Source organism: Cydia fagiglandana, chromosome 3 (genome assembly GCF_963556715.1).
Source record: "Cydia fagiglandana chromosome 3, ilCydFagi1.1, whole genome shotgun sequence".
NCBI classification, from domain to species: Eukaryota; Metazoa; Arthropoda; class Insecta; order Lepidoptera; family Tortricidae; genus Cydia; species Cydia fagiglandana.
Window position 1 is genome coordinate 5,333,528 of NC_085934.1, and position 15,150 is coordinate 5,348,677.

General features: G+C 35.5%; 1 protein-coding gene across 2 annotated transcripts in view; it reads right to left on the bottom strand.

Annotated features, from left to right (window-relative positions):
* Window positions 1-9,976: 9,976 nt before the first annotated feature.
* The window catches only part of LOC134679896 (tyrosine-protein kinase Drl), a 67,473-nt gene continuing 62,299 nt past the window's right edge, over window positions 9,977-15,150 (bottom strand). For both annotated transcript variants that reach the window (XM_063538825.1, XM_063538827.1), the window contains exons 10-13: window positions 14,933-15,076; window positions 13,351-13,510; window positions 12,770-12,906; window positions 9,977-12,478 (exon numbers count right to left, since the gene is read on the bottom strand). In XM_063538825.1, coding sequence (XP_063394895.1) covers window positions 12,367-12,478; window positions 12,770-12,906; window positions 13,351-13,510; window positions 14,933-15,076 — 553 coding nt within the window. In that variant the 3' untranslated portion in view covers window positions 9,977-12,366. The remainder of the gene's footprint in view (window positions 12,479-12,769; window positions 12,907-13,350; window positions 13,511-14,932; window positions 15,077-15,150) is intronic.

The window sequence follows — 15,150 nt, forward strand, 5'->3', positions numbered from 1 at the left end:
TAAGAAAAATATTACAATTTCACATCGATTCGTTATACCTGTTCATAACCTGTCTATTCATTACAACAGAATTAAAATAAATTAACGAAAAAAAGGGGTGCTATAAAACAACTGACCATTATATTTTAGCGACACTCTGATATAGACCTTAAAACAATTCGAAAAAAGCAACACTATTTCTAAAAGCCCCGTGAAAACGTTTTTAACGTAACAAACTAGAAATAAAACTGTATAGAACCTTTGCCTGCCGCACTGTTAACCAAAAAAGTTTTTCCCGACCACGGCAATAACTACGTAACGTGACAAAAGAACTCCGAACACACTAGGTCAACGCTACCTAACAGCTTCACGCCTCTAAAATTGATGAGTTTGCTCAAACACAAAAACTTCCCTTCCAATCGTCAAATCCACACCAACTTGATATTATCACCAGCACAAATCCACCTTAAATACATCGATGTAGAATTGAAAGTTGATTGGCACTTGCTTGGATTTACACCGTTTTGATTTGGAAAGAGTGGACATTAAGGACAAATGCTGCAGCAAAGGTGAGGCCAGGTGTTTTGTTCAATTCGCTTGCCGAGCAAACGTCAGGGTTTCTGTAAAAAACACAGCAACCGAGAAAGCACTTCAAAATTGAGAAAGTTCTGATTTTATTTTTTACAATACATGTCCATCCACTTTTTCCTATTATGGTCCCGGGGAAATCGATGGGACTTTACAAATCTTAAAAGAACACTTGAAAAATTTTGATTATTTCATATCGTCATGCGTGCATTTTCTCTGGGAAAGAATTACAAAATTAGGCGGAATTGCGGATTAAAACACCCATTAAAATTTCAACGCAACTCCGTACTGATAAACTGCCAGCTAGCAAAAATTCAGGTATGGGACAAATACGGGGTGGACAATGTGGACATGTATTAAAAATTATAATTACATTTCATTGTAAAGTCTGCCTCAATATTGTTTTCTAGAAAAAAAACAGCGATTCTCTACAAACCACTGTCTTTATCTACCTACCATTTACCTTTATTAGGAATCTGGTTATTTGATAAAGAAAAACTGTTTGAGCAGGCAGCAGGCCTTTGTAAGCTATCACACCATTATATTTACTGCACGTTAACTTCTCTTCTCTATTCTTGATTTTCCGTATCCTTATTTCTTTAAATTTCTTTCCTTTTTGTCCTTGGTGGTGACGAGGCCCTTTCGGCCACGACGCCAATCTTCTCACAAAAAAGCAGTCGCTGGCCACTATGTCGACCAAACTGTGTAAACAATTAAAAAAAAAATATATATTTTGAGTTACGTAGGTATACCTAGGCGATCTTTGCCACGTGTTACACTGGCCAGTCCGAAAGCTCTACGCTCGCATATGCAATAAGAACATACGCCAGGAATGCCCAGATTGTTCTCAAGATAAGTCTTGAGATTGCGTACAGTTGTGGGCAGTAATGAACGATATAAATCGCTGAAAGTGTGCACCTGAATGTATATTATGGCTCAAGATATTGGAGCGAGCGCGTATGGGATTTATGAGTGTAATAAGAATTTAAGTTTGGGACGAAGAGTGCTATTATTGTAAGGAAATGATTGAATATTCTTTATTTTATTACCAGAATGCGGTAATACGTATAAGGGTGCATCCACACCAAAATGTGGAGCAAGTGTGGAGGAAGACTGTGCAGCTGCATTAGAGTGACATTCCATTTCCAACTGCAGCTGCAATACTGTTCATTTTACTATGGAAATTGACAATGACAGCGACGCGTTTCCATAGTAAAATGAACAGTATTGCAGCTGCAGTTGGAAATGGAATGTCACTCTTACTGTAGCGACCGTGACGCGGGCGATGACTTTGGTAATTTAATTTCCTTTTTCCTTGCCAGAATGAATGCGGCTACGAACGTCAATAATATTATCAAGGCGACAATGGCGACTACGCCCACGTCAAGGCCGTGGCAGTAATTTTATTTTATTTGAAAAAATGCATCTGTAGTTGCCATCCAAATGTCTGCCGAACTTTTTCTAACTATAAAATAATAAATCATACGAGTATCTGGCGCTTACTAAAATTGTAGCTTTATTTGTAATATAATAGGCATGTACTTGCTACAGACTTCAATGAGAGGGTTTGTTGTTACCACAATTCACTGTAAAAGCGTAACAAAAACAAATACCTAAAGGATTGTCTAACGTGCCCGTCTATCAAAGAAATCCTACGTAAACCAGTTTATTTATAGCATTTCTTACTAGTTAAGTACTGAATTTTCCACAAAATGCATTTTCAGTTGAGAGAAACACAACAGCTTATGTTATTGTTTGCGTGTTCAGATGTTGTCACTTATCTTAAAATAATATCTGCTGCTCCCACGAAACGGAGAACGGTTTACCTCTATCTCAAAAAGTATCTCTTAAAAGAAAGACAAAAATGTTTTTATACTATGAAGCTTAGAAATAAATAAAAATAGGAAATATTCACTGTCTAGGGCATCGAGCCAGGCTCTAACTCGCGACTCTGAATAGTAGCGAATTTGAGCCTTGCCTCGAACAAAATTATGCTAATCTTAAACCGAGTAGCCATTAAAACGATTTTGTCGTTTTTTCACGTTTTTGAAATTGTGTTTATGATTTCTAATGCGCACTTTATGCACGTGCGCAGTGTTGAATGAAAATTGATAGCTATTTTACGTTTTTCAATGCGCCAATCCTAAAATCCAAAGTGTTCATTCAAATAGTGAAATTCTATAAACCAATCAAACGACGTCAAAAGTTCATCAAATCCATCCGAGAGCGTCCAATTTTATGTGAAACTGGAAATAATCACATTAAACTGACTTCGCAACAAAAACCAGCTTTGTCCCGTGCAATTCAATTAATTTACATCTGAATCGGAGCTAGGGTGAGCAATGGTGTGCCGATGGTGATATAACGAAAACCTGTGAATAGAGCATTTGTAAAAACCAGACAGAACAGAACGTAGAAGGGGAGAGAAGAAGAGGAAAATCACCTACCCGGTGGATAGATACAGTAAAGGTATATCCAGGACCCAAGGCCCAGGCTTAGCGCAGGATAGGAGGTGACTGGAAGAAAGTGGTGCTAAGCGTCTTTGGTAATCACGATCCTCAGCAATGAGGATACGACTGGAAAGAAGAACAGATATGATGTCCATAGCCCGGTTTTTTGCGGCAAAAACGTACCAGTGGTATTTTGTGATACAAAGTGAACCGTTTCCATAGATCTTTAGTTTAACTACAACCCGATTATAACAACTATAGTCAGTTTGCTCAGTATTCATTAGAGTACAGACATCACTACACAGCAGGTTAATTTTATTTATTACACCAAAAATTACGTCAGAAAATGACGACGACGGTGCGGTGTTCAATTGTTTTATTTTGTTTCAACTGTTATTCGCGTCCTCTCGTGCCTCTTGCAGTAATTGGTGACAAATATTTTTCACTGCGAATCTGCAACGGAATTAAATTAATGAAATACTCTTGCGCTGATTGGTACGGGGATTCTGAAGCAAATTATAGTCGTATGTGAAAATTATATTTTTGTGAGTCGGATAGAATACCTGCTACAAAATTTGGGCCCGATTTGGATTTTGAAATAGATATCTATTAGATATCTTTTAGGCATCACCAAGATACGATAACGATATGTTTAAGATCTAACCTGTCAAATTTGACATTTGCGCTATTCTGGAGATACTCTTGAACGATTTCTACAGGATTTGACTTAGAGATCCAATTCACTACATCTAATAGATATCTTACTCTATCTAACGTAAAAGTGACATTGGTTGCCCGAATTGCGCTGCAAAAGAGAACTAGTTGATATCTAAACTATAACGTATCTAGAATGGATCTAGTACGTGTCGTCTCTTGTGAATATCTTGAAGTTCGAATACGGCAATGAGTCTTCTGTACCTAGTATACATACTAATCTTTATTCTGTGCTCGGAGGAAGATTTATATTAATGGAAATACAGACTGTCCGTCTACCCGCAAAGGTCATCCAGTCATTACGCGACAAAGTAAACAAGCGTCTGCAATTTAATAAGGTTCAAACCCCATTTTCTTCGCTTTGTGAAACTTTGAATTTTTCAATAGCCCGCCTCGGAAATATTGCAATTTCACTGTGTATAAACAGCCCCAGGAGGTGGTGGGACAAAGTGGCAATATTCCATCTCGACGGGGCTTCTCAAACAAGGGGACACGAGGGAGAAACACTTATTGAATCTTGCTAAGGTTAAAAGAGGACGGCTTCAAGTTATTAATTGGAGAGAATTGACGGAAGTGCACGTGGAGTCGTGTTTTTGACAAATTTCGCTTTGATACGGCGATTACTTTCACCGTTTTTCGCTTTGGCGCGCAAGGGCGGAAAGTTAAGATTATGGTCAGATAAAGATCGAAGAAAGAAATCGGGCGGTTTATGGACTAAGTTGATGAAGTGATGCGATGTTAAGGTGATTGTTAAGGTCGATTGCACCCCTGGGAGTGATTTAGCGGCGATGGGAGGTGCTTAGTTTATTAACTTGAATAATGTGGGACTTTTTCACTAGAGAGTAAAATTAAATAAAAGCTGCTATATTGCAGCGTTAGCCAAACAACAATATTTCTAGCTTTCATGAAATTGTGAATTCTTTTACGGCGTTTCTTGTCTAGAAACAGGAATGCGTAGGAAGGACAAAACCTACGAACACAAAAGTAAAGGAACTAGTAAAATTCAGTGTGGGTATTTAAGCAGCTTATACTGCAACACAATCGCAGCAAAAAGGCTCCATTTGTGAGAGATAAAAAAAACTGAAATGATCAAAGCAAAACAGTTGAATGAGTGAGCGTCGACATCATACAATAAATTGAATTTGAAGCCTAGATTTAAGATTCAACAAAATCTTTTCTTCCTACTACTCCCTCTGCTCTCCATGAAATCGTCAAGTTGCACAAATGCAATAAAGGTGCGGAAATGTGCAACTTAACCACCACGGGCCGTAACCGGCAGCGACATCTATGTAGTTGCACTATAAACTAGTGTTTACTGCACCGTTGAATGGACTTTTATGAGCTATGCGCTTGGGAAAGAGAAAATTACAGCAGATAAACTTAAATGAAATAGTAAATAATATCTGAAGGTAGAAAATATTTATCTTCTTCCTCGCGTTTTTTTTTGCTACAGCTCATGGGAGTCTCGGGTCCGCTTGACAACTAATCCCATGATTTAACGTAGCTAGGTACCTAAAAACTAGTGAGTTTTTACGAAAATATTTCTGCGACCGAAAAATGTGTCTAAAAACACACGGCTATTGTATTTATTGAGGATTTAAATTTCTAGCACGTATCCACAGGGCAAACGCACCTTTTACTTCAATATACTCCAAGTTAGTTATATAGGTAACTAAACTTTAAAAACCGAAGGGTTCCATACTATCACGCAAAAAACGACCATAAAACCACGTTTGTTGTATGGGAGCCCCACCTAAAAAAATTGTTGCTTTATTTCATGCTTGGAGTGAAATAATTTATTTTAAATACAGTCAAATACCCTATTCTATACTAGCAATTCGTTTTGAAAGTTCTAAAAAAGAAACTGATTTGACTAGTAGGAGAATACCCTAATGACCGTCAGTTTTGTGTTAATGGTTCACAGTTAAGAGAAAATGTGTATTCAGTGACGAAAACCCGACTGTAGGATATTTTATGATTTCGTTCCCAGGCCGGATGACCCGATAGTCGGGATCGTGGTACTACTGCATTATATGACGAAATTGTTGTGGCCTGGCGCGGATGTCTTGTTTGGCTGGCTGGCAATGAAGCTGATACGCAGTAATGTGTTAACCCACATTCATTTTTCAATAAGATGTCAACTCAAAAAATTTACGCTTGAAGTTGACATTTTATTGCAAAATGGATGTGGGATGACCACATTTTTGCTAAACACCATCCAAATACAAATTCACCTGCTGTGCTTAATTCCTCTCACCTAAAGCTGTTGGAGTTCATATTAGTATGAAGCACCTTGGGAATAACGTACCTCCATTGTTTCATCGTTACAACACATTGTTATTAGCTAGCTTCCGACATTCCGCTGTTCGAGTAGATAGTTTTATGGCCATACCGCGGCGGGTGAACTTTACTTTTTAGCGATCATGAATGCTTTTCGTGATCGCGTAATGGGTAATTGAACGAACATTTTACACAAACAAACAAACAAAACATTGTTTTATGTAAACAAATGGAAAAATTTATTTTATGCAATGGTGAGGTACGTACACATTAGTTATTTAGAATGTGTAATGCATAATAATTGTAGCGATACTAAATTTCGCTAATTTATATTTTCTAGGATAAATAACGGATTTCATATATACAGTTTTAGTATCGTATTCAGACTTAATAATTTATAACTATCGCATAGAACGTTAATTACTGATATACCTAATACATAAAATAAAATTATGAATAAAATAAAACTATGATCGCTTTAGGACTTATGACACTTACCCTCTTAGGGAACGCGACGAATTTCTCCTAAGCCTCAAAGGATTTCTCCATTTAAAATTATAGCAAAACAAGTACTGAAACAAAAGTAAACCGTGGGAACTCCGGGCACGAATGTGATGCACATACTTGTCAAATATTTAACACGCCTCGCACCTAGAGCGCATGTTTTGTCTATCCTAGTGCTAAATATTTCACACGTTGAAAGGAACCCGAGCATGGTTTATGTATGTGTAACTTTAGTATGCTTTGGATACTAAACTAAAGTCTATTTCATGGATGAAATTCTAGGAAAGTAGAGTACCTATCTCAACATTAGACCAAAACTATAAAGTACATAATATAAAGTAGGTACGATTCCCACCGAACGGGCGTAGTAGAAGTGCATTTCACATGTGTACGGCCGCAAGCCGGTCGGCTCCTCGCGGAGGCGGACGGCTCCGGACGGACTCCATCGCTTCTGCCATACATAATGTATAGCCACATTGAAAATGCGGTCCGGCGCGGCCCGTCTCCAGCCGGTCAGTGGGAATCGAATATTAACTTGATTTGTTTTGATAATACCAAGATTGAGAAGGTAGATGGGGTCCCTTTGTTTCCCAAAAAGTTTTAAGTCATAATGTATTGTTTGTCATAATACCTACTGAAACCGTTAACTTTTCAGAATTTACTATAGATAGGTTAGGTTAGGATAGGTTTGTTTTATGGAAATCCTGAAAAGTTACACATTTCTGAGAAAAACCACAATTACGACTAACGAAAATTCGGACAAACAATACATTATGACTTAAAACTATTTGGGAAACAATAGAGACCCGGTAGGTATACCTATGGCAAAATATGAAATATAGAAAACATCATACTTACTTACTTCGCTGGCTCAGCGACCCGAAGTGGATCTTGGCCTCCGACACTGAATTGCGCCATTCGTTCCTTTCCTGTGCGATCTGACGCCATTCAGCCGCTTGCATGCCACACAGGTCTTTCTGGATCTCGTCGATCCATCTGGTGGGCGAGCCCAACATCATCGGCGAGAGCAAGGCTGCTCGACTTCAATGGCTCGGCCATGTGGAGAGGATGGGAGAGGATCGTGCACTCTAAAAAAAATTTGGTTGGCCCTATCAATATTTTGATAGTCGTAATCAAGCATCTTGATTCCATACGAGCCTAACAAGGACTTCGACATTTCAAATAAGGTAATTCTGATTGATCTTACTATTGCTATGTAACTGAGCCAACTAAGATCTTGTTCAATATATACATGAAAAAGAATTATGGTAACTAATTGACCCTAGTAAGATCAACTAAGCTTGATATTTATTGAATCAACCTACGTTACATAATTATGTCAACAAGTTAATAATAGATGCAAGGTATACAATTGTTAGGATTAATCAATACCTACTTTATTAGTTCAATCACAGATACACTTATTGTTTTAAGTAATCAGCTTTCATTGATTTATATAAGATCGTAATTGTTGTAATTAACTTAACGTCAACTAAGAAGAAACTGCTCTTAGTTGGTCTTCATTTTTTAGAGTGTGCGGCCAAAAGAAAACATCATAAATCATAAGTTAGTAAATAAAGTTTATTTGTTAAGAATAACCCTGACTAATTTCAGAGGCAAAATTCAGTGTGTGCCTCACTAAGAGCACGAGATAATAATAGAATTCATAATCAAATTGCTAATACTGCCCTGCTGAGAAAAAGTATACTTGGTATAGCACCTAAAATCTATAATAAGATACCCATGGAAATAAGGAACAGTAATATTAATTTGTTTAAGCGCCATTTAACGAAATTATTATTGGAAAAATGTTATTATAATGTTAATGATTTTATTAATGATGTTAGTTTTTAAGTCAATGTAGTAGTAGTAATTATTCTTATATTTGTATTTTAATTTTAAGGAATGTCCACAGGTTAGACTGTTATATTAATTGTTATACATATATTATAGATAGGTATACTATATTTTGTACACCGCGAGGCAAAGCATGAAGGACAACTTTGTACAGTAACATCTCTATATTACTTTACTCATGTTTGACAAATAAATTATCTTTATCTTTATCTAGTAGTATTACCTACTTACGTATTTATATTCCAATTTGGTTAGTAAGTCGGAATTATGGACTTCAGTTTGCGATATGAACTGATGATATGATGATGATCGCCAAAGTGGTCGGAAAGAACTGGATACAAGGAGCCCTAGATCGCTAATAATGATGTGCTGATGAAACCTATACCCCCCCAACAGTGGATTAAAAAGGGTCGAAGAAGAAGAGGAATGTTTTACATGAGATCGGCACCCTAACAAACAAGAGAAATGATGATAGGGTATCTACTTACAAAGCTTCAAAGTTATTATTGTCAGTATAAAATCCTCACAATACCTTTTGTATTATTATGAATACCTCAAAGCACGACTTCAAAACACCTCGTACGTTTCACCACAAAGCGAAGCGGCATTATCAAACAAAAACAACTGAAAGTTGGTCACACAACACTGTAATCTGATAGTAAATAAACGGTCACAGAGGAGCGCCCGCCATTAAGTGCTCTGATTTATGTACCGGCCTGGAAGTTTGATACTGGCTTTTTACGCTTTACAGCGTTTTGGTGTTTATAGCTATATTGGGTTGAAATCTGGTTGGATAATAAAACCGTTTACCAGAAACCGATTTTTGATGGATTAAGCCGTTTCGATTTACTTTATTTCATGATTACTTATGTTGCCGAGCAAAGTATCCGCCTAAGTTTAGAGAAAAACTTACTTAATACTTACAGCTTGATATTTATGTGACCTCTTTAAAGCTCTACTTATCCTCACATATTTACTAAGTATGTACTTAGGTATATTTTTGTCATTATTAAATACTTTAAGTACTACCCTTACGAGAGTATTTTGGCCATTCCCTTTTGTTTTTTTATACCTCTCCTATAATTTACGTTACATAACGCTTTAAACATCTACTCACCTGTTAAATTACATAGTTTCACCTTCGTTAACTTTGTAGTTTTAAATTAATATTTACCTTTAATGCTAGTTAATAAAGTAAATATTGTTTGAGGAATGAGGTATTGGAAATAAATTGTTATTGGAAATAAAATAACTATTCTATAATATAAAATAACCTTTATTTCGTTCCATTCGCCATTGAAGCCATATTGATTACAATACATCCATTTACCACTATAAACAGTTACTTATATTATAATTTAAACACAGTTCAACATGTAACATACAATCACATTCATCTGGCACTCAGTCATTATACAAAATGACGCGTTTTTATATCTATACAATTTATAAGTACTGATGTCAAACTATCAGAGCTACCTATTTCAGATGGTAACAAACATTCTAAGTGTAGTTATGAAAGTTTTAGACTCGTAGAATAAAAGATCGGTGACTCGAAATATCATTAATGAATTTAAAGTAGAATTTTTAAAATTACATATTCATTACTGACTCCTCCTCTTAGTACAAAACATTATAATATAGCTATTTCAGCTTACATATTTGCATGTTGTTCAATACCGATTGCGCAATTACAAGATTTAATTATATTCTAACGTTTTATTTAGGGTGCTGCTTATTTCTAGAATCTTACAAGAACACCGATTTTACGATAGAAAAGTTAACATCAAGCTACGAAGTATTAGTAGAAAGCGCAACACATTAAAATTAAGAAACACGTATAGGTAATGCCTAAGAGTTAAAGACCCTGTTTGATCCATAACATGTTTAGATACAAGTATTAATAGCATATACATATATTATGTCAATGACATTGGAATTAAGGTAGATAAAGAATCTCTCAAAGAATAATAAGTGAAATATGAAAAAGATGATCGAGGTTAGGTTTTTGATTTAAATTTCAATGACACTAATATGCGCCAGTTTTGAGATTTACAGACAATACAAACGAACGAAACTATGTTTGTGTATGTAATATAGCAACTAGAAGGAATAATATTGTAACTAGCATTTAGGGTCTTAAGAATAAACAGCAAGCAGATTATGGTTGAGGTAGCTGAAATACTGATAACGCATTGAACAATATTCATTTAGTAAATAAGAAAGAAGAATAAAAAAATAAATAAAACATAATGAGCAAACAACAAACAAAAGCAAAAGTACCTAATAAAGTTAATAAGAAATTGGTTAATCTATCTATAGTTAAATCTCACTTTGTAATACACGTATATTTTACCTTTAATGACGACACCGATTTGAAATTGTTAGTAAATTTATTTTCTAACCTCAATTTAAGTACTTGTTACTATTACGATGGTTTGAAAAAAACTGACATTGATTTTTAAATTCATATATTTACACAATTTGAATATTGTTATGTTTCCGTTTTAAGTACTAGTTATATTGAATAGTACATTTATATATTTTATATGAGTAATTGTGGTTTAATAGACATCTTCTTATCATGAAAGTTACACGAATAATGGTTTTGAAGAATCTTTACAGCAATGGGTACAGACACTACAACAATTTTATTATGAGATATTATTATTATTGCTTTGTCGATGCTTCTAAGTGATTCATTTCAATTTTTAATTAAATTGTAGATTCATCGAAACCATTTCGTCAACTATATCATGACTAACTACTGCTTTGGTGTTGTATCCTTTTGTGCCTGGACGGACTTTTATGTCCTCAGGAACTCTATCCTAATAATTATGACTAAAACGATTAATATCGCAATTAAATTAATCAAAGCCATCGGCTCTATTTATCAAAATTAAATTCCTTTTGCATCGATTTCGTATGTACAAAAGAGGTTGGGCGATATTGGTCCAAATTTTTCAAAAATGTAAATCGTGCAATCATTAAACAAGTGTAAAAATTGTATTATGTATAACAAATTAACAATGGCAAACTAAATATTGCAATATGCTTTAAAATAAATCTACTATTATTAATATTAACAATCACATCGTATTTCTAAAACTGAGAGTAGTTACTACTCTGACAGTAGGTAACTGACTCTACAGGAGGTAACTGAGAGTAATTACCAACTGTAGGTATTCGAAAAAATAATATAATAAATAATGTTACAAGACCAAATTACTACATGCATTTGTCCAACCTAGTTTAGATAATTTAACTTATTTATTTTATATTTCTTTTTTGTCTAGTCATATAATATATGTAATAGGTTATCTTAAAATTATACCTAATCTTTGGTAACCGTCTTTGGGGACATTTCAATTGCTTTGGTTATAATATTCTGCCGTAATGTCGCTTACTATGATACCTAACGGTCTAACTAGCGTCATTTCAAGAAAGATAATTAAGTATTTTGGGTATACTCGTACTCATAATAGGTTCTTATGACTTAATTAAAAATATATCACCGTTTTGCATTTCCTTATTTTATCCTACACCAATTCCCTAGCTCAAGCGCTACGCCATCCGACATTACATCTTTGGTTTTACCTAATCATTTTATGCTCCATCTACTTAGCGGATTTTAAGATTCTTTGGCAGGCACTTTGGGTTTAGTAAGTATACGAAAAATAGTGCCGAGTGATATTTGAATTGACTATAATATTCCAAAAGTTAAACGTCTCGGAGAAATAAAAAGGTAGCATATTCTTTATTAATATACAGTCAGCAGCAGCAGTTTCTAAGCGGGTCTGGTGTTCAAAATGATCTTGAAGCGACTTTATTATTAAGAGAATAAGAGGGTGTCAAGATAATATTGAACACCTCGCCCGCTTAGTAACTTTTGCCGCTGATTGTACATATTTCAAAGCTACTTACTTATTTGAAACAAAGTAAAGCAGTGATATGGTCAAACAAAATATTGTTGAAACATCCTGAATAAACAAAGTTAGATATACGTGCTAAGTGCTTGTCTGAAGTCATGAAGGGCCGCCAAAAGCTGAGGTGCTGTCGGTCGCGCTGATGCAGAAGTGGTCCAACACCAGGACATTAGGCCATACCTGATTTAAAAAAATCATCTATTACTTAAAGTGACCAATATCCATATGACGAATTCAGTAGTTAATTATAAGATTATCTTAAGATTATTTATGTAGTACTTCTCTTTCATTTTAATATGGTATAGTCAGACCGTAAAAAGTCTGCAGCGATTTTGATAGCCCACGCAAAAATGAAATTATGACGTATACATAACACTTACACTGTGTGGGCTATGAAATCCGCTGCAGACTTTGTTTGGTGCGACTATAATGTCCTATTAGCTTTATTTTCATTATTTGTTGAGTACTTACAGTTCATCCGGACAGTTATGTGGCTGAGATGGCCGATAGCCTCCGCTGAGGAATGCTCCAACATCAGCAGCATCCAATTCAGCTAATGGAGAAGCACCAAGAGTTGCCAGCTCCCATAGCGTTATCCCTAACGCCCACTGACAACATAAAATACATGATAGCATTAAAACGCCAGTTTTTTAATATTCCGAGTTTAGAGTTCACATAAATTCTTATCTTTCAATTTTCCCGGCGTTTTATAGTTTTCACTTGCAAGGTTGAACTTTACTCTCTTTGCTAGATGTCTAACTTTTGTGATTTCTATAGTGTTCAACTGTTCACATTAACTTTCGTGCGGCCCACCATACAAAGATTCCCAGTTTTTATTTTGAACCTTGTTATATAGTACACTAGGGTGACTTTCGTTTGTTTTAGAAAACAATGAAACAAAAGAAATGCTACTTCATTTCGTCTTAAAAAAGTTAGAATGAGATTGAAACAGAGTGTACATTGTAATGAACATTGAGCCTTACGAGGTAACTAACGTAACTTTTCGTTTCACATTTACTAATGACTGATGCTTTTTTATACTAAGATCTTACCACATCAGAAGCTGTCGTGTACTGGTTCTGCAGAAGAGATTCTGGTGCCATCCATTTCACTGGTCTGTTCTCGTTATCGCCAAGACAGTGGTAGTCATCAGGGAATAGATCCCTGGATAGGCCATTATCGGTCACCTTCAGTCTCAATTTCTCATCGACTCTAAAAAAAATATGGTTGTCTGTAAAGTCGGTCTACGGACGATAATTTTGCGTGATAACGTCATAAGAAAACATTGATGAAAAATTGCATACTTTAGCCGTAACGTTACCATGGAGATCTGTCCACAACGTGACACTTTTTCGTGCATGCTACCGGTGTTCATCGATTTATAAGACGTTATCACGTCAAAATAAAAATAAAATATCGGGTAAAATGTCTAAAATTGTATCATATATGCAAGTGAATCACATAATATTGAAAAACGGCAATACGTAAGAATGGTCTCGGGAAATGTCAGTTAAAAGTAACTAATAAAAATATTTACGTAATTATAAACATTATTCTTAGAGCTACTATCGCATAACATCTTAAAATGACATGAAAATAACAACAAGCCATCCGTCCAATCCAGAAAATGGACGTGTACATTCGAGAAGTTGTAAACTTATGTGTTACAAGCAGTGGTAATGATTCCTATTACTGGAGTCAGTTATGTAACGCTGCCATACATGACCCAAAAAAATTTTATTAAGCTATGAGCTTCATCACATCTGATATTTGAGTAATTCTAAGCATTTCTAGCGTGAAGTGGGGGGGAGGGTGGGGTACAAAAACGGCCGCCATCCGTCATCTTTAAAAAAAATCTACTCTGATCCTGGTGGGTACTAGGGCAAGTTTGGTATCATTTTCGTATAAACCAAAGACGTAGAATTCATTGCTGATATTTGTTTTTTCAATTTCATAGTAATTTTACAAGAAAAACGTAAAAAGGTGAAAAATTTGGTTGGAGATTTTTGCTACGCGGAGCCGAAACTACAAAAGATAGAAAGTTGAAATTTGCACACTAGATTACATTTATAAAGTGTACAAGAGATAAGAAGCGATTTTGAGAAATTCAACCCCTAAGGGGGTTAAAAAGGGGATGAAAGTTTGTATGGGGTTCAAGTTTTATTTTAAGCTAGGAATTTGAAACTTCGTAAAACGATATATTATTAAAATACAAGAAAACTAATTTCAGCGTTTTTGAAAATTCATCCCCTAAGGTGGTGAAAAAGGAGTTGAAAGTTTGTATGGATATCAAAAAAATTTTCGAACGCGGGACTTGAATCTTTGTATTTGGGGATATTATTAAAAGACAGGAAAAGTAATTTCAGCGTTTTGTAAAATTCATCCCCTAACAGGGTTAAAAAGGGGTTGAAAGTTTGAATCCATTACAAATCCGAGTAGACACACATTTCTTATTGGCTCCCAGGCTTGAAATGCTTAGAATTACTCAAGGAACATATGTGATGAAGCTCATAGCTTAATAAAAAATTTTTGGGTCAACTTTATAACTGCTTCCGCTATATTGCTTGTCACAGCATTTCTCTGATAAGTCGTTGTTTATTTCAGTGAATTAATCAATAAAAGATGTCAACTCACACGCAGTTCCTCGCAGCGACGTCAGCGTGAACGAAACGTTGGACGTGTAAATAAGACAGGCCGCAAGCCACTTGTGCACCAAGCTCTACTAACTCCCGCGTCGCTGGTGATGCCTGGTGGCCTAGCCGACATGATGTTAGGAACCTGGTGGAAAGCGTCGACAAGAATGAGCAACATACCGTAAACTCGGGTGTACTTTGACCCAATGGAGGGTAACT